The sequence below is a fragment of the Nestor notabilis genome, unplaced genomic scaffold, assembly GCF_000696875.1.
Source record: "Nestor notabilis isolate BGI_N333 unplaced genomic scaffold, ASM69687v1 scaffold11485, whole genome shotgun sequence".
Lineage (NCBI taxonomy): Eukaryota > Metazoa > Chordata > Aves > Psittaciformes > Psittacidae > Nestor > Nestor notabilis.
Genome location: NW_009928928.1, coordinates 7,192 through 30,903, shown reverse-complemented (window position 1 = coordinate 30,903; position 23,712 = coordinate 7,192). Strand labels below are relative to the sequence as shown.

Genomic DNA, 23,712 nt, shown 5'->3' with positions numbered 1-23,712 from the left:
CAACTAAACAGCCAGAAACACAGAGGTGAATGAATCAGCAACCACAGCTTAGAAACCCATCCTATGAAGTAGGATACTTCCACTGCTCGAGGTTACTGGCAACGCTTTTCCATGTCTGGTTGAATCTGGTACAAACCAGGGAGAAGAGACTCTTCTTCACTAACCTGCTTGTTGATCCAGATGACAGTGAGAATGTAGGAGAGGCTGATCTCTGGCCTTCCTCCAAGGAAGGAAATTCACTTGTTTTGTCATCAAGAGTATCTGGTTTGAGTATCTGGGCTTTTCCAAGGACAACAGCTGTGTGATGCTCTTCCTTATGTTCTACCAAGAAGAAAGGCAGAGATTAGCAAGAATGACAAAGCAAAATACTATTGATTAAATTTTTGTAGTGTGGAGGTAGATGTCAATAAAAATTTAAGCTTTATATATATATTTAAATACCAACGCTCCATTCCCACTTACTTGCTTCCCAAAACTCTCACAGTTTCAAAGGTTTAACTTCTTCTCCTGCACAGTAAAAAAACTCCAAATCAACAAAACCAAACCCTACCCTCTAAGAACCAGAGACTGAAACAGAAACATTCCATTGTTATCAGCTTCAAACACAAACAAGGAGAGAAATAAAGGGTAAGGATACTTGTCACATTTCCTAAGATCAAACTGAGTTTCAGAAATCACCAAACACTTAACAAGGCAGTGCTGTTTGCTGCTTCTTGCTACCAGTTCACTTCATCCAGCGCATGAGACAGCTTGTTCACTTTGAAGTTTTACAGATCAAGTCAATAGGCTTGTTTTCAATACCAGAAACATTATGACTTATTTCCTTATGCGCCTAAGGAGGACAGTGTTAATCTAGATAATTGACATTTCCATTTTTTATTAGGAAATGTAATTTCTAAACAACACATCAGACAAATCATAAAGGCATTCCACTGGTTTTGTGCCAAGTAATTTTACCTATAAAAAGATGAACAGTTCTCTCAAGTACCTTCTACCTCTCCAAAGAGAAAACAAACATAGGCTAGGAATTATGGGATGTAAAGATAAACTGTCCTTACACCATACGCACAAGTATTTTCAAATGAGTTATTTAACTAGAAAGTTGCACAGGACATTAAAACCATACTGAGACTCAGCTCATTAATAATCCTTATTATAGCCATCCACAGAAGTGTTCTGTCCACCCTCATGAGCCAAGCTATATTCCTGCTCAAGCCACTTTGACTTTTCCACCCCTCCAGAAATTATTTTGACAGAAATGGCCAAACAGAACTGCAATTAAAGCATGGAGGAGCTATACAATCTTTGAGTCCAGCCACAGCTTGCCCTTTCCCTTCTGCTGAAATGCATAATTAAATACCAGGAGCATATTTTTGTCTGTTGAAAACAACTGGCAGATTACAGCAAGTCAGTTGCCCAACTAATGAAACATCTCTGAAATTAACAGGTTAAAAATAGCACAGGCCTTGTGCAATAATGAAACCCAAAAGAGCACAATTTTGTATCACAAACATTTATCAAATCCTGATGGCACTTCCCCTTAGGCAAAGCAAAGCCCTGTTATAAAAGTTACAAAGACTGGAAATGAAACACCTTAAGATGATGTAAATCAGGAATCGATGATTAAAACATCACCAAAAACAGAGAGAGATTTTCATAGAGGCTTAAGTTACATCAGCCAATACTACAGTAGAAGGCAATGGGAGATATGAAAGGGTTAAAAAGAAGCACAAAACAAAACAAGTGTGCTTTAATTCTGTATAATTCCACTACTTCCATAAGAACTGAAATCAAGTGGGTAAGGAATGCACACAAAGCCTTTGCTCTTCTCAGCAGTTATGCTTTTAAATGGCAAGTCATCACACCACTGCTGGTTTTCTTCCTTTCATGTATTTTAATTTCCCATTTGATAAAAAGGCAATTGCTGTTAATAAGGAACACAGAAGGAACAAGCTTTAGGCAGCTGTTCCTTCACCCATAAATCTTCTTTTTGTTTTGTTTTGCTTCATTTAAATGGTTTACAAACAGTCAAACAGATGCAGATATTTGGGATAAACCTAAAAACTGAAACTTCAAAGACTAGTGAAAGCTCAGTGCATAAAAAACATAACAAAAGCTTTGCAGGTTTGTCAGAACCAGATGAGGTGGTATCACATAAGTCAACACGGTACAGGATGATACACCTGATATAAAGGTTTTTTTCTAAACTGAGCACTCTTTTGGAAAAACTATGGCTTTAATTCAGCTTCTCAAAGTCTGTGGTTCAGCATACGAAGAAAAAGCTTACACAGAAGACAGAAACCCAGTAACTCATAGTAGCCAATCACTCCACAGAGTATAGCTAAAAATCATTATCTAATAAAATATTGCTTCTGTCTTTGCTATAGAAGAGGAACATCATTGTAAATTATATCAAACAAGATAAACTTTATCCTCAAGATTCCTTAATTTTACCCTTCACATGGACAGGATTATGCGTTGCATCAAGGTCTGCATGAAAGGATAAGGATAAAATTCATACTATTGCATTGGTATTTTCACCTCTTTTTATTCCTGAGGGCTCTGCTAGAGGAGACAGCACAGGGACAGGCAAAGATTAGTTCAGCTCAAAAGAGGAGAGCTGATGCAAACTAAATACCGTATTTTCCCAAGGATGCAGACAACAGTGCATCCAATCCTGGTCAACGGAATACTCTCCAAAATTCAGTATCTTGAATAGATTAAAATTCCAGAAGTTACGTTAGGTTGAGAAATGCTCTTCTAAATCACACATTCAAAGATATATGTACACTGCCAAAGCAACCAGTACCATAAAACAAACAAGACTGAAGATGCCTATAGGGAACAAGTTAATAGCACACGTGGGTATTTCTTTGATGCTGTGGGTAGTGAGGATGACAAACATATGGTGGATGTAGTGCCTGACTCATAAAAAACTGAATAACTGCAGTTGTGCTTTCCCACTTTTCACTATGTTGAAGTATATAAACACAAAATAAATTGAGTTAAAGAGAGACAACATACTGTATGAACAGTTTAAAAGAAGCCAAAGCACTTTTTTGCTTGGACATCAGGACAAATGAATACTTGTTCCAAGCCACACAAGTATCTCTGCAGTTCCCAATTACCAACTCCCTATCATATTAGTGACACAGAAAAGCTGAAACCCAGCAGCAAGACCTATGATCACCTTCATTTCAAAGATGCAGATCATCACCTGCCCACTCTCATCTACTTCAGCAGATCTGGACTGGAACCTAAGGTCCTGTTTCAACCAGGTAATTAAAAGAAGCACCTAAATAAAGCACATCCATACAAATCCCACTAAAATCAAGCAAATCATGTATTTATTATGGGTTGTGCTTATGTATCATACTGAAATCAATAGCAGTCAATTTTTTATGGTCTGTTTGATTTTTATGCCTTTTTTTTTTTCCCCTTAAGGACTATAGGAGAAGAACAATGGGAGGAATGAACATTTTTCTTTGGGAAAGCCCCATTCCTTAGTGTGAAATGAAGAGGGAGACTATATTAAAGAACATTACTAACCTGTGGCCGCTGGCAAGTCTTTGACAGTAGCGACTTCCTTCTTTTGAGCACTTTCTGTTTTCCTCTTACCGCTTTTCTTCCATCGATTATTTACTTGATCCACCAAAAATTTAAATTCACTTCTGTGTTTCTTTCCTGAAATGTGGGAGTGAATTACTGATCATTGCCACAGGACTCAAGGTACACCATCAGAAGTGAAAAGGATGTCAACAGAAATAAACACAAAACACTGAATTAAAAACGTTTTTGTTACAGCAAACGAAAACCAACTCATTATTGCAATATGCTCCATATCTTATTAATGATCAAAATCTGTGTCTGTGCTTTTACAAAGCTACCCAGTAGTCAAGAACAGTTACATGAATGAAAGCTTAATTTTTGCCCAGAACAACTCTGTTTGCTTGGTATTCCTACGTGGAGCCCTCTGCTAGAAAGAAAGAGTAAAATCTAACTCATGACTGCTCTGTGAATGGCTTTAAAGTTGCTCTGGGGTTTTTTTCCCCCCTCTTTCTGCAGTAAAGCAATGTCTGAAAAGCTTTTGTGCCATGCTTATTACACTGTTTATATTCAGGTCCTCTAAATCACAGTTAACACTGCAAATACCCTGCACTTTTCAACCACTTCATACGTTTTAAGCAATCCTCTGGTATTCGGCCAAAGCAGTGTTGTTTTTTAATCTAGATACTTCAAATTCTTTACTCAGGCTGGAAAAACACCCAGTCTCCTTAGTCGGACAATGTGGATTACCTAACCCTAGGGACAAAGGGAACATGTTGTTTCCCCTACAGAATGCAGCAACTTCTACTGAAGCAGCATATTGGACTGTTGCTACCCACTGCTAGTTCAGCATGGAAGCCCATCAGTCCATAAACATGGCTTTATACTGATACGTTATGGTAAAGGCAGCAAATGTAAATTTCCTTTACTTGGGAGGACTCTCAGTAAAAGCCACTCTGATAAACAGATTTGTCCTTTTGAGACAAAGTATTTCAGCTAAAACCTTGAGCTTCATTTTTTGCCTATGGAAAAAGTGTTCAGAATGTTTTCCATGTCAGAGGCAGGAAGGCCCAATGGACATCCAAAATGTTCTTGGGGAAAATCAACTATAACGGCATGAGAAGATGAAGCACACACAGCCCCTCCTCCGGGCTCCACACTGCCTCTCGCAACAGTACCCAGAAAACCAGCTGATGGAGATGTCAGAGGTTCAACATGCAAGAAAATCCCAGGTCCCAGCCAGAGCACTTTCCAATCCATCCTTGCAAGACTCAGCACAGTGGCCAGGGCCCACATGCTCCCTCCTCTGCCATCAGCAAGGAAAGGTTCCTGGCAATGGCAGTACAGTGATGGACTAAACAAACAGCTCCCGAGACGAGTACACCTCGTACCGTATAACCCACTGCACACACACAGCCCTTTTTCTTTCTTTGCACACACAGAACTGAATGTCTCTGCTCTGTAGAGGCCACATGCATGCTGACCAAGTTACACTTGCAGGGAAGACTAAGGTAAACCACAGCAGAGAGGACGGACAGAAAAGAGAACAGGAATCCTCAGGACAAATGAGAGCCAAGGGCTAATGGTGGGCAAACCAGGCTACCTTCCCCCGTCCTAAGACACTGCAGACCTGGCCCACCCCGCCACATGCAGCCCCTTGCACTGGCAGTGCACACACCAGCTTCACCCCACCCCGCAATGACAGCAAAATAAATCAGCATCCCAGCTGGCACGGCCAAGGCCACAAGGAGTGGACACCCCTCACTGAGCACTCTGTGGAGTACAGCACATCTAACCCTGATCCATGTCCTGCTGCAGTGATGGGAGGGGAGGAAAGCCAAGATAAAATCCTATCAAGTTCAGTCCCACAAAAGGGAACATATATATATATAAATACATATATATAAAACCGACTCCCTCACCCTGAGTAGCCAAAAACACCACATAAGGTCAACAAATTCTTCAATAAACAGACAGTTCTTGTCCCAGATACTTGTGTTTGAACCGCTGCATATTCATTACCAAATTCCTTTAGCGCTTCAGTTTTTCCAGTATCACTTTTTGTTGTTGTTTTGTGTTCTGGTGTAACTACAAAGCTTTTCAAATAAAAATGAAATGTCCTGGCAAAACAAGGCACTATTCAGATATGCTGTAAATCACTGCTGTGCTGAGATGACATACATAAGCGTTTCATAAAACCACCCTAACAGTGTAATCTGCAATTTTCCAAGAGCCTGGAAAACTGTAAAGAAGGAAAAAATAAGTTTTAGAATCACAGCTTTTTTAATCTCACTTTTCAACAAGGCTGTTACATAGCTCCAGTGTGTGGTGGGTTTCAGATGGAAATACAGAACAAAAAGTATATGGTTGGGTTTATTTTTTTAATTCAGAATATATGCCAGAGTTAATTCATTCATGAATTCAGCTGTGAATCAGGGACCCAGGGCGTAACTGTGGAAAATTAAAAGGAAAAAAACCCCTACACTGTTTAATAAAGCTTTTTAAAGTCCATCTGTGCTACACTGAAAAAAATGGCATTTGATAAAAGTTCTTTTAATCTCTCACTGTCCTCTAATTTTAATATCCAGTTCTTTTTTCATGCTTATGATTCCTTCCCTATTGCTTTTATTAGGAATAATTTGCTGACAGTCATTAACGCTGACCTCTGTGGTCATCACTTTTTATTAATTTTAAAACCATATGTTCCAATTAAAACATTTTTCTATCTTCGCTTTTTCCTCTTTTTTTCTCTTTTACTTTAAGTGTTCAATTAAGCTGCCTGAGGCTAATTCATTCACTTCAAGATCTTGCTGCTTTGAAGCCAGATCCTTTTAATAATATAAACTTAATAAAATACCGGTTTTGAAAAATTAAGATGGCACTTAATATCTTCTTGTTTCCAAGTGTGTATAACAGGTCAAGAAAATGAAAGCAAGGAGCTGGCTGACGGGCTCCTGTTTCCACACCCCAGCCCAGGCACGCAGTTTTGCAAGGTTCCAACAAGAATGCAACCAGGGATCCAGCTTTACGAGGAATTTGTGCATATCCAAAATGTAAAAACAACGGAGTTAAGAGGGTCTCTTGTGTAGGATCAGCTCCCTGGTGAGAGTGCTGCCCTACAAATAGCTGTGCGGGCACTGCACGGAGCAGCACATCCCCATGTCTGCTCCTTCACTCTCCTGCTCCCAAACGTTCCTCATCAGTGGGGAGAAGGATCAGGGCAAACGTGTTCACAGCTGACTGTGATTTCAGGTACCTTCCTCCAACAGCTTTTGTTCAGATTCACCATCCACATTTAGAGTACCTTAAGGAGCAAAGCAGTAACAGATAGTTATGTGCTCTGCTCCAGGGCTTCCTGCAGGCACCAAGCTTCAGATTTGTGCTTTACAGAGCTATGAAAGCCTTGCATGGAAAAATACCCAATTTAGGATTAATACTTTTTAAATTATTTTACTTTTTGAGTTATTTAATTTCATTGCTAGAGATTTCTGCATGGCAAGAGAATAATTATTAACCCATTACTTGGAATTAGAGGTGAATGCTTAAGATTAAAAACCACAAACAGTACATGTACACTTAAAAAATATATATATTCTCAGCAACAGCAACAAAAAGCAAGGGAAAAATCTGCTAAAGATTTAAGCTTTTATTTAGCCCTCACAGAAATGCAACTAAAATCAACAAGGCTAAATCTAGCTGCATTATGGAATAATTTATATGCCTGAAGCAACGCAAGGAAACACAGGAAATATGAGAGTATTGCAGATTTAAATACCCTTAAGTATAATCAGAACAAGTTGTCCCTTCATTGCTTTGCTCCTCTGTGGCTGAAAGCAGAGAAGTTTAATGTCTGTTGAATATTGTTTTAACATTACATGGCTAACTACCACGTTTGAGGGTGCAAGCAGAGCACAGGTGAAGCGAAATGAGTGGGAAACAACAGGAAAGAAATTGTGACTAATAAAACACCACTAGGGAACTAAGTGCAAAGTAATGCTATTTAAACCCTGATGTACAAACACAGAAAGAAGGATCAGGAAATCATCTGTAAAAATCAGTTTCCATTAGCCATTTCTGTACTAAATTACTACAACAGGATGCAAGTCTTGCAATCTTTAACTCTCACAAAGATGTTTGCTTCTAAACTAACCAGAAAGATGGTTAGATGGCTCCACAGAGAGAGAAAACACTATTCTCAAGTTTAAGCACAGAGTAAACTGCACTTTCCCAGGGTCAAGTTGAACAGGAATCAGTTCTTTGCTGGAAAACAAAACCAAAAACCAGCATGACAAAAAAGCTCCACCAGAAAACACAACACATATCCCCAAAACCTACCAAAAAACCCCAAGCAAAATTGTATCACTAAACTATAGCTCTCCCTGTGATATTTTTCTTATTTATTCTTCTCTCCTTCACATATTCTCTAGTTTCCTTTACATATTTATTCCAGTTACACTTCCCAAAACAAATCTATTACTCTGTCAGGGGAGAAGCAAATTTAATAGCCAACACAGGCACTGGTCTCTTGCACAGAGGACTCAGTGTGAAAAATGAAACAAACAGCAACAACAAAACAAACAAACAAAACCCAAATTACCCAGTTTGCACTGAATCCCAGTCACTGGCACAGAATGGAGGGGAAGAGGTCAACCAAGTGAGCAGACTCTTCTTTCTAAGAGATTGCTTCAAAATCACAGGGATAGATGGGAGGGGAAAGAAGTAAAGCAGGCAGGGAGGAGGCAAGAACATGCGAGTGCTTGTGGAGAGGTGTATGAAGGAAGGGAGAGAATGTGAGGAGCACTGTGAAATGCTGGATGATTTGAGAGTCACAATACAGAAATGCAATATGGAAAAAACATTCTTGGCTCAATTGAAACACACTTTTTAGCAGTATGGATGAGTTAGAGAGCTTGGGAACACCAACCACCACCCAGAATACAGGTGCATTTTAAATAAAGTCAGTGTCCAATCATTAAGAGTGTAGGGGAGGAGGGAATATCCCAAGTAACGGGAAAACCCAGTATCGGTGTTACTGTGGTGAGCGCAGAGCCAAGACAACAAGCCAATGCCCCATCTTGCCAGCTCAGCACACTTCATGTCAGCAGTGACACCTCCCTCCGCAGTGGCCCAGCTATGCCTGAGCCAGGCTGGTGCTCCTGGAGGGCTCACAGCCTCAGCACTGCTTGCAGAGCAATGCTATAGAGTGCCCAGAACCCCCAAAAAGGGAGAAAACAGTGTCAAACCTGAAGGTGAGAAAATTCTCAGGAGCACATGCCATTGTTCAGAGACTCAACAGCAGGGAACAAGGGATTTTTTTGTTTATTTTTGTTTGTTTGGGGCTTTTTAGGTTGTTGGGTTGTTGGTTGGTTTTCGTGTTTGGTTTTGTTTTGGTATTTTTTTTTACTTGTGATTTACTACACACAGGTTTATATGCTGCAAGCCCAAGTTTGAGCGAAGTATAAAACCAGCAAACCGATTGGCCCAGTTTGCATGAACCTCTGAGTACATAGGAAAAGAAGGTGAATTTAAAAGCAAAATGAAATGAAACTTGCTATTACTTACGATAATCTGTGTGGATCTCATCTATTTCTTCCTCTGTCTGGTCCTTTGTGAAGGTCAACCTCTACAGAAATCACACAAGTGTTTATTTACAGAAACAAAAAGATGATAATGCTGCACACTTTGAAACTAGTCTTAAAACTGGATGAAGGATTAGCTGTTTTGCCCCACCAGCTCTTACCATCTCATCTGCAGACAGTAATCTATATTTAAAGTACGTACACATGCTGTCTTGCTTTGCTTTCACAAAGGCAACAGGACTAAGCCAAGCCATCCCATATAATACCCAGCATGTGTGGACCATAAAATATTTCCTAATACTATGCAACAAACATACTCCAAAAGTCACAAAAGTATCATATGTCATGGGAAAAGAACAGGCGCTATTGCCGACATGGAAGCAAGGAATTTGCTAGCTAAATCCTAGAGAATTCTAGGAAGCAAAATATTCCCCACACTGCCATGGAGGGTCAAAATCCTCCAGTATGACCAAGGGGAACATTTCTCAAGGATTTTTTTTGCCATGAAAAGTATGCTCCTACTTACATGGTTTGGGCATAGAAACATCAGCAGTACTCAAAGAACTGCCCATGACAAATGAGCGGAATGAGAAAATCATGCTGATTATAACATGGTATATGTGAATTCCAACATACAACCTGGGAATCTGGGAATTCCCACAATGAAGTGTTGGGCAAACATGTTCAGTACCCACTCTGCAATTTCTCCTAACCATCCCCCTCTTTGAAAATAAAGGTAATTAACTTACACTTTCACCAGGTTTATTCAATTCAAGCTGAACTCGAATCTTCTCATTGTTTTCCAGCTCTTTAACAACTTCTGCAACTGTTTGAAAATACAAGAAAGGGATCAGTAAAGCAGGAGCTCTTGTTAGCACCCAGCACTCAGCCACCTCCTGGGCCACTGCTCCATTTCCTTTGCATTAAATTCACAGGAAAAGGCAGTCTTTTCAAATCACATCTGAATGTTACTCTAGCAAGCTAGTGTTTCTGTGGTACACAGGCATGTCTTTTAGAAAAAGAGTTTCCATTTTACAATCTATCTTTCAGTGGAAGATAAAACAATGACATCTACTGTTTATCTTACTTTACCTCCATGGACTGCCTTCCAAGGCAACACAAAAGTGGCTGCAGGCTTATGTCCAAGTTCAAAGATGAATTACAACCTACACTAAGGATTAAGTTGGACATATCAAAAGCATATAAACAGATACAACTGTGTATTAACATTTTAACTAAAACTACAGCTATGCAGGAGCCTGCACAGTTTATTTTGGCATTTCCTTTTACAAATCTGTTTCCACACTTAATCGTTTTCCCCGCACTACTAGGTAGCGGTGGGTATTTATTAAAACAAACACTTTCACTAGACAGCAAAGTAGCCAGAGAACAAAAGCTTATTAAGCTGTGGAAGAATAAAACCTGTTCAAAACTGGTTTAAAAATCCTGGAGTTTGGCACCTATGCTTCCTCAGAAGCTCAGCTATTCATATTATATAGTGACCTTAGGTTCACTGCTACCACTGAAAATGCATGTCTGCATCTTAAGCGCAAGTTTAATAATTCACCTTTTATAAGAAGGTGTTGAGCCAGAACTCAGTAAAAGGTTTGCATTATTTAGGTCAGTACATTGTCACACATAGTGAAACTTCATTTAGCCAGCCGGGATGAACAACACAAAGAAACTTGGTGCTACTTCGCCACCAGCATCAAGGGAAGAATTGCCTCCCAATACATTCAAGGATTAACAGAGAGCAGCCAGCTCTGCACAAAGCCAACCCTTGCACACCTTGAGCAGATGGGAGGCTCCAGTTGTACCAGCATCCATTCCTCACGCTGACCTTGCTGTAGCATAACAGCAGCAGTGCAGCCCCAGCCACATGGCCTTTCCTCTCCCCTCTCCTGGAGTTGCCGTGGCTCCCAACCAGCCCACTCTTCACCCTGCTTCAAAACTGCCCCACTCCTGTTTAGCCATCAGCAACAGGGCACCTCCATGACCTGCGGCAGATTTACATCTACTCCTGCTGCTGGGGGAACTTGGAGAGACCTCTCCTTTGAGAGCATCTAACTACGTTTTCAAGTTTAACATAAATCCCAGCATGATTGAGATTCTGATGCAAGTGTTGTTTTTGCAGACTTAAACCACAAACTTTCCAAACTTCTATTATCACTGTAGTCAAACACAATGTTAACTCTGTGTGCTGGTTATTATCCCAGAGACTTTCTGAAGTCCTAGAAAATAATTCTTGAAGCATGTTTATTTTTGGAAGTGCTTAGGCACAACCTAAGCAGTAACACTTGGCACCTAAACCACTTCTCCACTTAACCTTCTTAGTCAAGTTCTTAAAATGGTTAAAGCAGCAAATAAAAAAGCAAGTAGTGTTGGTTGCAAACTGGCTTTTTTCATATGCTTGCTCTCACATTCCAAACCAAGAGCTGGCAAGTGAAATCAAGATTTCAAAAAGCAGAAGCCTACAGTTTGGCTGCTAAATTCATATTTATAATCCTCAGTGACTGACTATTTTCAAAAACCATTGCATCTGGTGGTTCTGCATGTTTAGTAAAGGAATTAAAAAATAAAAGCATGTTTTTGGTGTTTAAGTGCCACAGTAGAAGTTGTGGATATTCAGCATTTCCAACTGTCTGATCACACATAAAACCACACGTGCATGAAGTTAATCTATCAGCTTTTCATATTCACATGAAATAAATACTGCCCTATACTGCCATATTTGTTAAGTAACTGATGAATTAAGTGAGTTTTACAGTGTCTAAATTTGGCAGCCTTCTCCAAGGGTACTGGCCCCAAAATTATTCCTATTGCAGATAATCAAGAAGCAGATGTGGAGTCGAGCTGTGCACCTGCAGTGGTGTGCTGTCTGCTGCTGAGCCCCGCTGTACAGGAGCAGCTCCTTGGCCCCTGCCTCACTGCACTGTCCTGCTTGTTCATTCGGCTCCTGACAGTCCCAGTGCCATAAAAATTTATCTGGTCCCAGTAGTTTCTGAGCCCCTCAACACACACAAAAACATTCCAAATTGTTTACAGCTTCTGGAAGAAGTGGTGAACTTGTGCTTCAGGACCGTAGTCTCTCTAAACATGAAAATTAAAGAGATCAAACTGAGAGTGAGGAACAGTAAGTATTTCTCATCTCTACCTGTGAAGTAGCTGAGACCAGCTCTTCCCAGCAGCAGGACTGACCTACGCTACAGACCTAGCAGGCAGCAAGCGACATCCTGAAACCAGTGCAGAACGTGCAATATATGAGAATCTCCAGGACACCAACAGCTGTGCAGCCCCCAAGAGATAAATACCAAAACATGATCCTGCTAAAATTCCTTTAAAAGGATTATTTGCCAAAAGCTTCTAATCAAATAAAAAATAATATGACTGTACATCTGATGACTGCCTCTCACCCACACGCACCAGTGTATTTGTGGTGTTAGTTGTATCACTTGGAGAACTAATTGTGAGACAACAAATGCCAGATCTTTAAAAAAGATGCATATATTTATCTTGTACAAAACAGTATAACAAGACGAGCTGGGCCAGTTCTCCCTCTAGCTCATACATGATATTCCTAAATCTAAAAAATGGCCACACTGCCTACAAAGCCAGGCAGCACAAATACCTTACTCAGATCTCATCCTCCCTGTTCCAGCCCCAAGCATTAAGCCTAAGCACACACAAACAATAGATGGCTGTTTAAAGGAAGTTTATATTGCACTCACATTAGAGACTAAAACACATTCTGTTTATCCCATACAGCTGTTTATATATAGACCGAGTTTAATTTTATAAAAATATTGCCAAACACCCAAACTGATATAAACTACAACAAAATATTAATACTTTCCTATTAATTTTTTCTACTTTTATCTGTCATCTCCAAAAATATTCCTCATTTTGAAATTAAATCCAACAAAACCATGAAACTGTCCGTGTACAGGAGGAAGAAAACAACTTCAGAACAAAAGATAAATTAATAATCCATTCACTTACTAAGAACCTCTGGTACTTCCAATTTTCCGACTAAAAGCCTCAGAGTCTAATCTGGAGGCATTCATTAAAATACCAAGTCAATAAAAACACAGAACATTTTTCAGAACAGGGTTAGTAAACCAGGAAGTATCAAAAGAACTTCAATACAAATGTACATCCTTGCTGGATACTTCCAGAGTACAGCAACACATTTCTGGCTTTCATTACATTTCCTTTTATTGCATAAACCAAGATTAATGCAAGATAAATTCTTCCAGCTCCAGTTTTCCCCAGATACTGAAACCAGCCTTATTCCTACCCTGAGAACTGAGAGAAGAAGCAATGCATACAAATAGCTTGCAATGGTAACAACTTTCCTAGAATTTCTAACTTACCTGATTTGGGATTTAGAGAATCACACTGAGCATTGTACATGTGCACGAATTCTTGGTGTCTTTTAATCAGCTGCTGCCGGGTCCCACGGGTAGACAGACCATGTTCCTTCAGTTTCTTCTTCAAATCACGATCAGACAGCAAGTTGTAAACAACTTTAGACATAGGTTTCCTTTTGTGAGCAGAACTGCAAAAGGAAAAGGAAACAAACTGTGAAAATGAAAATAGTGACTTACATGTTTACAGGGTATTTCACCCGCTCTGGGCAAGAAATACCTGAAAGAATCATTTCAGTTACAACAGATACACAACCAGTCACTCAGCACATCACAGATGCAATGGCACAGCTCTAGGAAGCCAGAACATCTTTTCCATCTACCACAAAGAAAATTTTGAATGTGCAGAAAGCAATAGGACTCATCTGATTTTCTGTAGGAAATGATGCAAAATTAGTCAGGTAACTAGTACTGCGGTTCAGTTTTAGTATCTACAGTGAAGGCTTCAGAATCACATCAGCAAACATCGTATTGTCCACCTTCATTAGAATCAAGAGTATTCTCTCCAAATTCAAGAGGAGGTGTACTGAATACAGATTGCTGAAACACAGGTTTTCCACCCAAGTACTGGCCATATCTTACCTGAATCAGTTGGTGAAGTTCTAAAGCATTAAAACTACAAGCCAAATCTTGAATTAGGAGATTTTTCAGCTTTCTGGGAAAATGACTTCGAGAAAGATAGGCACGTACCTGAAAGCAAATCTATAGTTCCCATCTAACAGAAGGGTAATTTGGTAATGCAGAAAGCGACATTAAAGAGAACGAATAGTGCTCTCAGATGAGTAACATCTAAAACCAAAATTTACTCCTTCATACTGCCTCATGTCAGAACTCAACGTTCTTGGCATAGCTAGGAAAAACATCTCAGTTACAGGAAACTGCCACAGAAAATTCAAGTCCTACTACAACTTTTGTCATCTAATATTAGTGGAACAGTTTCCTTCTGCACAAATTAGCTCAGCCTTCCCTGTACCTCCTGGAGAAACACTCAAACTAGGTGCAAAGGTACCCAAATCCATCTAACGCCTCACTAATCTTCAACTTACATAATTTGTTACGGAAGAACAGCATTTAGACATGTACATATTACAATTTACCAGCAGCATGACCCAGAAGAGTGACGACAGCTCTGCCAGCAGACAGCTATATGAGAACAGTTCACAACAGTTTTGAAGCTTAATGTTGGCGGGTTTTTTCCCCATTCTTAAGAAATGCAGTGTTCTTTGTGAGCATACACTTACCTGTTGTAATTACTCCCGAGCGGGTTTTGGGACTAAATGATCAGTTTCACTGAAACACTGCTCAACTGTTCAAATAGCATGCCATGTGCTCCTAATTTGAGAATAAACAGAGCTAAAATTCCTCAGAGAAGAACTAGAGATGTGCTGTTACCGAAACCGGAACAACACAGCCATAAAACAAACACATTGCCAAAAAGGCAGTATTCAACACACAACAGCAGGTCCCTAAGGAGAAGCATCTTGCGTAACATGTTATTAAAATCCAAGCAGAGTAGATAAAATAAGCAAAATTTAGATTTCTGTTAGGGACATGGCCTTGACACCAAAGAAAGATCTGGCTTTTATTTCCATTCATTAAGAATAAAGAAAAAAACGCTAAAAACATCCTAATGAAGATTAGGATGTAACATCAGATTTCAGTATTAATTTATCATTTATTCAGCTTCAAAGTCCTTAAGCCTATAGACTGCATTCTAAACACCGGGCAAAACCAGAGCTTTAACATAAAACTACCTTCTAATTCAAGGAAGGTTCAGAGGACCTGGAAATACAAGCATGCATTAAAAGCCCCTCACAGTCCTTAATAGCCTAAATGTATGCTCGTAAGTAAAACAAACTGAAATCTACACTTCTGATGTGACTGTGGCAGCCATGAGAAATTCTAGGGCAGAGGCATAAAGTCAAAGGCATGCATTAATCTTATGGACACTGAGATCTTAAAGAAACAACCTTGACTGGGGCAGCTCGAAAAGAACCACAGTAAGCAGGGTAAGGTGCCATTTTTATTTTTTAACTTGACAGCTAGTGAAGCAATTGTCTTCTGGAACATCTGAATTGAGGGAAGCAATCCATTCACCAAGTGAAAAATGGGAATAACTGTGATTTGAATGGAATTTTAATGTCAGTGATAGAAACGTGACAAGAATAATGTACAGGCTAAGTTTTACTCCGTGTTGAATACTTTAAAACACTGTCCAGTGTTTTCCTGCCACTAAAAGCCAAAAAGTAATTCTGCTGGCAATCCATATACTTTCTTGAAAGGGAAAAAATCACCACTATCATATTTATACAGTGATTTTAGAATAATCTATACAGCAGGTAATGAAGAAACCCACCATATTATAACCCATCAACTAGTATTTCTTATTTCAGTAGTGCAGAAAAATATCTGCATGCATATACAAGTTCTTAAAGTTGTTTCTTACCTTCTGAGGCAGTCCTTCTTCTCTTCTCTTGTTAAGCAGGTATCCAGATGTTTGTTTATGTATTCTTCTGGAATAGCAACCTCACAGACAGGACAATCCACTGAAAGCAAAGCAGAAGGAATTTACTACTGTGTATATTACATCAAAGAGCAAATGTTTTCATCTGAAAAAACTTATTGTTGATTGAAGAAAATGAAAATTCCAGAGCTGGCATGTCCATCCAGAATCTTCGTTTTTAGCTCTCATTTTCATTCCAGAACAACTATTTCCATCTCTGTGTAATTATCAGAATGACTCTCATCTTCCCTGCAGTCAGATGGAATGAAATCACTAATAAAAATCTAGAATAACATACATGCTAATATAAGCATCAACATAGTTCCGTGCTAATGTTTTTAACTTCTGCAGTATTTCACTCCTAAATAAAGGAAGCTACTTCATTTTGATAAAAGAGTATAGCACAAACTTTATTCACATTAACATTGGGAACATTACTGTTCCCAACCTATGGCTCTTAACAGGACTGTCAAGACACAAGTTAACTCAGCCTCACAGGAATCCTACCATCCAACCATGCCTCATACTCATTTCTTAGAATAGATAACTAGATTCTGTGACTTGGGCTCAAAGGCTCACAAAAGCCCTATGGCATGGTCCCACCCAACTCTGAATTCCTCTTGCATCTTGATTTCAAGAAGCAGCTATAAACATTACCTGTAAAGACAGTCAAAAAACACAGACTTAAAATATTCATCTTTAGTAATCACATCATGTCAAAACCAAAAGGCTAATTTTAAACGAACAGCATGAGAAAGAGATTCTTTAACTGACAGCCTGTGTATTAGTATGAAGGAAGTTGGTTTTGATTTAAAAGACAAAGCAAAACACAGGCTATGAAAAACACTGAAATCATGTGGGAATTGAGGAGTTATCTGGTAACACTGCTTCACAATTCCTGGCTCCCATGACATCATATTCTAGCCAAAGGTTAAAAAAGAAAGAAAGAAGTGGGGACAGCAACAAAACACAACAGTTCCGAGCCGTCTGTTACTGTATTTGACATAACATTTGAATTCTTAACACAGGGGAAAAAAATACTTACTAAAACCACTTCAGCATTGCTTCAATTTCAAGTCTTTCATTTATATTGTTTGACCAACTACTTTGCATTTGTGGAAATAATTTCAATGTAACACATGCTCAAAGATTTAATAAGTTCATCAAAGGGTAAGCAAGTGAAAATTTCAACTGCTCAAGAATAAATGAGCAGTAAAATTTCATACGAGTTTTAAATTACTAATGCAACTCTGATGTATAAAACTTGGAAACATAACTTCTGGGTAAGTTGATGCCATTTTCACATGGCTAGTTCTCTGGCTGTAATACATCTTTAAGCAGTATTTACCCAGCTAATGAATAAATATGAACTTCTGAGTTCCAGCTGAATAAATTGTTAAACAAAAGAATAGATAAATATGAGCTAGTAAATATTAGTGTTGTACTCCTACATGGCCTTTTATTTTAATGTAGGCTTTTAATTGTGTCAATAGGGTGGCTGCTATCATGTGAAAACTAAGAGGATTCTGTCATTTCTTTGTAGTTTATTAATATAAATAGGCTTTTTCATGCTTCAAAATAAATTCATTTTAACACTGTAGAATTACAGAAGAATAAAGCAGATTACTTTCTTCTGGAAAGTGCTTGAATAGGAATATTAACAAAACTGAAGCCATGATCATTTTGATTTTGAGTGCACCTCTCAAATAACAAACACATTATATAATACCTTGCTTCTGGTTACTTAAGAATACAAGAGCAGAATAAATGTCTATCTGGTCATTAAGGGGAAGGAGAAAAGAAAAGCACTTCATTTTTACTAAGTCTGTTGTGCAACTATTGTTTTTTAGAGTTGTTACTCAGAGCAAAGGAATCTGTAAGCACTCAACTCCGTTTAATTAACTTGGCATCAGCCCAAGCTTCCTTGTCAAGATATGCTTGTAGCAGAGCTGTGCCACATAAACAGTAATCTGAACGAAGCATAGTCCAGTTATATGAGAAGCATCTTAACATGCCAGTGCAGAGGAGAACAATGCAGAGAAAGGAGATGAATGCCACGTACTGAAGGTTCTCTAATGCATGTGCCAACCACAGCCACGGACTTGGGGAAGAGAACTGGGCAAAATCAAAAACTAAGCATCTCACCTTTCTTGACTACTTTTACCACAGATGTAGACGGTTTTTCATGAGTTTTGGTGCACTCAGGCCTCTCTTGTGATCCCACTTCATTGTCTTTACCATCAACCTCTGCAGAACTGCTGTAAAGGTCATGGTGTTCCTCAGTTTTCAAAATCTTTTCATCTGATCCTGCCAGGCCTTCTGCTTTTGTTGAGGTGCAAACTTCTTCCTTTGTCAAGCAACTGTCGATCACTGGCACCTCTTCTTTTAAAACTGTAGAACTCCTAATGTGGCTTTTGCCAGCTGAATGCCTGCTACAGGCCAATGGAGATGAAATCAGTGGAGTATCCAAGACCAACTGGAACAGCTGTTGTCTAGAAGCATCCAGAAGACAACATGCAGTTAGCCACATTGGACACCATTAGATTTTTCTTTGAGAAGAAACCAGAACAAAAACAGATGGCGCTTTTCCTCCGTTCCTTCCTCCCTCTCCCCCTCGCATGCACGCAGCACTGGGGAATTGCTAGCCCACACGCCAGCTGAGCCTCACCACGCTCTAGAGAGCCTGAAAAATCAGCTTCCTGATTTTCAAACAAAATAAATTGCGTTTTGCAAATACAACAAAAGACCTCTCAAAACACGGAACACAGCATCCACCACTTCTTTGGGCAACTGTTCCAGTGCCTCTCCACCCTCACAGTAAAGAACTACTTCCGTATATGTTTTATTCCTACCCCTGCACCAGGTTTCTTTGCAGAATCCTGTTTATTTTACCATGTATTTTATACACCTCGATCAAAGACAAAATAAGCCAAAGGCAGCACCCTTGTCAGGGATGCATTCAGGGCCCAGGACAATACAGATGATGTTCACTTCTCCCAAGAGACCAGCCCTGTGCACTAGTAACTACAACTTCACAAGATGCTTGGGGTCCCTCAGACGTGAATGCATAAAGACCACAAACAAGTCTGTAACACCAAAAGTGTCCTCCTCCTTCCCATCTGTAACACATTAACTTTTTCAAGCACTAGGAGTTTTAGTACTGCCATTGCTCAGCAAGTGCATGCTCTTTATTTAAATGCCACAGCTTTACAGCTTTGACTGAGACACAATCCACCGCACCAGGGGTGACAAAGCCTCTGAAGGTAGAACAGCTGTAGGTCCTCAACTTAAAGAGAGGACTGTGGGTGATGTACGTACAGAATAGGCACTGACACAAAATTATCTCTTACAGCACTTCCGTGACAACACAAGGCCCATAAGAAGTTTGAAATGCAGCTCTGCACAGATTTCACAGTTGAAGACATTTCAGTATTGGGTAAGTACTTAGGAAACTTCTCAGTCTGAAGGTGAAGATTTTATTATCTAAGAACAACTAATTAAGAACTGTTTGTATATATATCTTTTAAAAACAAGTCCACACCAAAAGCCTGCAACGGTTGTAGTCAAGGCAGATCCAGAAGGCTGATTTGGAGTTTGTTTCCTGGGTTACTGGATGCAATGACCACATCTGCCAGTGGCAATTCGCATCTGTCCCAAGATTCTGATTTTCTGCAGTGCAAACAAGTGCAATTAAGTGTGGCAGCAAAACTATGTTTTTTCTGTCTGCTCATGCCTAGATATGGACTGGAAGGTTTTAAGGAGGTTAATCCTCCAGCTGACACAGACTCAGAGTGGTCTAGCTTCTGTTGACACAGGATCAGCTCCATGGGGACCTCAGGAACTAGTTAATGGGAACACAAAGAGACTGCCTTCACACAGCCCTGTCCCACTCCCACCTCACATTTGCTGTTTACAAGGGGTTTATTTCATCCAGCAGTACCAGAAATGTCTGACAGCATAGCATATCACTGCTCAACACAGCTTTAGCAGCAATAACTGGCAGACAAAATATCTCATTTTACTGCAGATAAACGCACAATTTTCTTCTACTTAAGGGTAACAAATACAGCCCCCAAAGACTTGACACATCACGGATGGTTATGTTCTACAACCAGGTTCAAAAGTGAACAAATTTGTTGCCTTTTATTCCTAACATACTCAGGCAAAGTTTAGTCCTCAAAAGGATACAGCTGAGTAGTCTACCAAAGATGTACTTCCCCTATTTGAACAAGGAGTTCATTTTGTGGTTATGTAAAAGTATCTGTTTCTTCGGACTCCCCCAGGTTTTCATACAAGCAGCCTATCATTAAAGTAGCTAATCAAAGTCAACACATAGTCTTACCATATTATTCTTTTGGCTTTGGTTAAGCAACCTTTTTTCCACACACAAGCCCAGCATCCTATGCTAATGCTACAGCAAGCTAAATTCTGCATGGCTCAGATAACATAGAACAGATCCATAAATGCAATCATTTGCCATCATATCAGTTTAGTTTTCCCATAAAGAATAATACAGCCCCAAAAGGCAAAAATAACTGAACGATTAGCCCACTGCCTATATTCATTGTCTTCATCTAGAGAACACAACTGATCATCATCTTTTCAGTGTATTTTTGTTGCTTTTGAGAGCTCCTCCTCTTGTCGAAGTAACACATTCTACTATTAGTAACTACCAATTACGTCTGTTTAGTTTTCCATAACAGGCATTCACTAGCTAAAATGTATTTCCCAGTGTGTTCCCAATAGCTGACAACACTCCTAAAATTCAAACTTCACATCAGTTTATTTTTTCACCTGACTTCACACTGATTCATGTATCTTCTTCTCAACATTTCTTTCTCAGGAAGTATCACAACAGTACATCTTATAGTCCCTTGAATTCTCCAAAGCAGAGACTATAGTGGTCTGATTTGTCCCTCAGGAAGGCTACCAGCCCAGTACACATGCTTGGAGGTGAGCCTGGAACCAAATGGACCTCAAATCCAAGCAAGGGGCAGCTGAGCAATTCCAACCAGGGCTGGAGGGAGGCCAGCAGCTCGGTGGCCAGCAGAAGCAGGCAGCAGACAGACAGCAAAAGGCTCAGAGTGCAAAGCTTGGCATTTTTGCAATGTGTCCTGTATACAAGGATAGACTTCTGATCTCGGGAAAGGTGCTCCAGAGCTGACAGGATGCACTACCCAAAAAGAGGACCATCCCACTTCAAATACAAGTTGTTAACATTTGCATGAAGGCAGCCAGAACAGAAATCTTCTGAACAGAGATTTCAGATTCTGTAGTAACAGTTGTCTCAGTAAAATATGATCTGATATAAAAGAGAAACTGGAAAAGCAATACAAAACTCCAAATCTATCTAATAATAATTTGATAATGAAGGTTACTTTAATTACACCATTGGTCTACAAATAATCACACAGAGTTTTTCCTCATATTGAAGGATAAAGACTTAAGAATAGACTTTTTGAAAGGATCTGATCTTGGCACAGAATCAATGGAAAGAACACTAGGACAAGAATATGAAAACTTGTTTGCCAAAACACACATGAAATCTCTGTATGCCTTTTTTCTTTTTTTGATGGGAAAATGCATAAAATGCTACTATTAAATTCAAGAGAGGAAAGTCCCAGACTGACTTTTCCCAGAGTGTGGTATTTTAGACCCACAGAGGAGCTTCACTGGCTGTGCAATGACATCTAGTGGTCCCCCCGGAGTGGCACCCACACCCCAGCACCCCATGGCCTGGGGATGGAAGAGCTGGAGGACCACAAGCACTCCTCACACACAGACAGCCGTGCCTTTAGCAACTGCCAGTCCACTCCAGAGTGAGTTACTCAAACTGCTCATTACTCACAGAAATTCTGACAGTTATTGGAGCAATTGGGACAAGTGTGACAAAACTGGAAGATTCATGCCTCATTCAGAGAAGATTGCAGTCAACAAAAAGCATACAGTTGATGGAGAAGTCCAACCTCTACCCTCACCAGACTGTGCAGCTCACCTGGAAATTGATTATTCCAGTAAACCACAGGACAACACGATTTTCAAAAAGCAATGCGTTTTGCATGCAGTTTTCAACACTACCTATTACACTCTCAGGAATTTAACAGACTGCTATCAGTTCTGAAAGGTTTTAACAGATAAGAGTTTTACCTTCCTGGCTCAAAAACAGTTACGTGCATCGTAAGTGACAAAACTCCATTTGAGAGCACAAGCAGCACCCTTTAAGGGCTGAAAGATGAATCAACCAGATACTAGCAAGTCCTAACACACAGTGTTATAAACACTACCCAAATCCTCCTCCGAGACCCATCCTCTTTAACCACCGGTTTGGGTTAGGACAAGGAGTTACACTTCTTTCAGTTCAACTAAAAATGGACAGCTATCTTAACGTGCTGTACACAGCATACTCTACGTGCCAGGCATGCTTTAGTAACAGTACAGACGTCTTGAGAGATTTCTTTTCTTCATATCTGCAAGACCCACCAAAAAATTGCAGTGTCCGCCTACATCGCCATTCAGGTTCCCATTTTATGGCCTGTTTACTTCTCCTTTGCCAGAGCAGTTATGAAGCAGAGAAAGTAGGCGAGAATCTAATGCTTCCACATAACTAAATTCCAGGGAAGAGATGAAGTTCTGAATCTTCCCAGAAACAGCTCACACAGGACAGTCCTAGCTGTACTGAAGTAATTTCTTCCCTTGAAATTCCTCCTGCACTCCTGGAAGTTTAAATAGCATATTAGAAATGACAGTACCTGATCTCAAGTGCTCAGAGTAGATGTGTTTATTCTTCTGACTCATTAGCTGTCAAGTAATCCTGATCAGGAAACCAAGATAATAACCATGAAGGTAAAACATGATTTTCTTAAAAAGCCCAAATAATTTTCAGCAAGGACTGCTTTTCTGCTTATGCAAGTGTAACCCTAATTTCTCTTCCTACATTTTCTAACTAGGTGACGCAGAAACTAACAGTTTTTAATGAAATGACCTCTTCCTTAGAGGACACTGAAACGGATTTCAAAACAACCCCAAAACTTTCACTTATTGTTTTTGAAGACACTGGCCTCACTGAAACTGAAAAAAATACTGTTCATAAAGGAAAATGGCACAAATGGCACTCCCTGTCTTGTTCTCCTAACCTGGTCAGAGTGATGAATGCTGCCTGCAAAGCACAGCACAAGCAGCAGAGAGAAGGCTGAGCAAAGGTTGCTCTCACCCTGACAGTAGCTTGTGGTAATAATCGATCAGAGCAATGAACTCCCTTAACTCCTTCACTACTCAGCATCTTTGTGTGTGCCGGAATACAAAGGCAGGGCAACATGAATTCAAGCCATTAAAATCTATTCAAAACTGCTCCTCTACCCTTCCACACAGAATATAACATTAATGGGTCATAACAAACAACGCAACATCTTCACTGTTACTGGGAAACATCACAGTCCACCTCTTTTACAGGGAGGAAGCAGGACTCTGAGACAACACTGACTGAGCACACAGGATCACGAAGGCTCAAATTCTGCAAACACTTGTGCATGAGCTAATGTGGAGCTGAAGTATAACTGGCATGAACACTCAGGACTGTTTAGAATGATTTTCACTCCACACACATGCTGATCTTAGAGCACAGCTTTTACTTGGCTAAGTACTACCAACATTAACACTT

General features: G+C 39.7%; 1 protein-coding gene across 1 annotated transcript in view; it reads right to left on the bottom strand.

Annotated features, from left to right (window-relative positions):
• The window catches only part of RAD18 (RAD18 E3 ubiquitin protein ligase), a 52,425-nt gene that overhangs the window by 21,646 nt on the left and 7,067 nt on the right, over window positions 1-23,712 (bottom strand). Inside the window, exons 4-10 of the mRNA XM_010014756.1 lie at window positions 18,201-18,547; window positions 15,999-16,098; window positions 13,499-13,683; window positions 9,875-9,951; window positions 9,109-9,169; window positions 3,550-3,684; window positions 165-321 (exon numbers count right to left, since the gene is read on the bottom strand). Coding sequence (XP_010013058.1) covers window positions 165-321; window positions 3,550-3,684; window positions 9,109-9,169; window positions 9,875-9,951; window positions 13,499-13,683; window positions 15,999-16,098; window positions 18,201-18,547 — 1,062 coding nt within the window. The remainder of the gene's footprint in view (window positions 1-164; window positions 322-3,549; window positions 3,685-9,108; window positions 9,170-9,874; window positions 9,952-13,498; window positions 13,684-15,998; window positions 16,099-18,200; window positions 18,548-23,712) is intronic.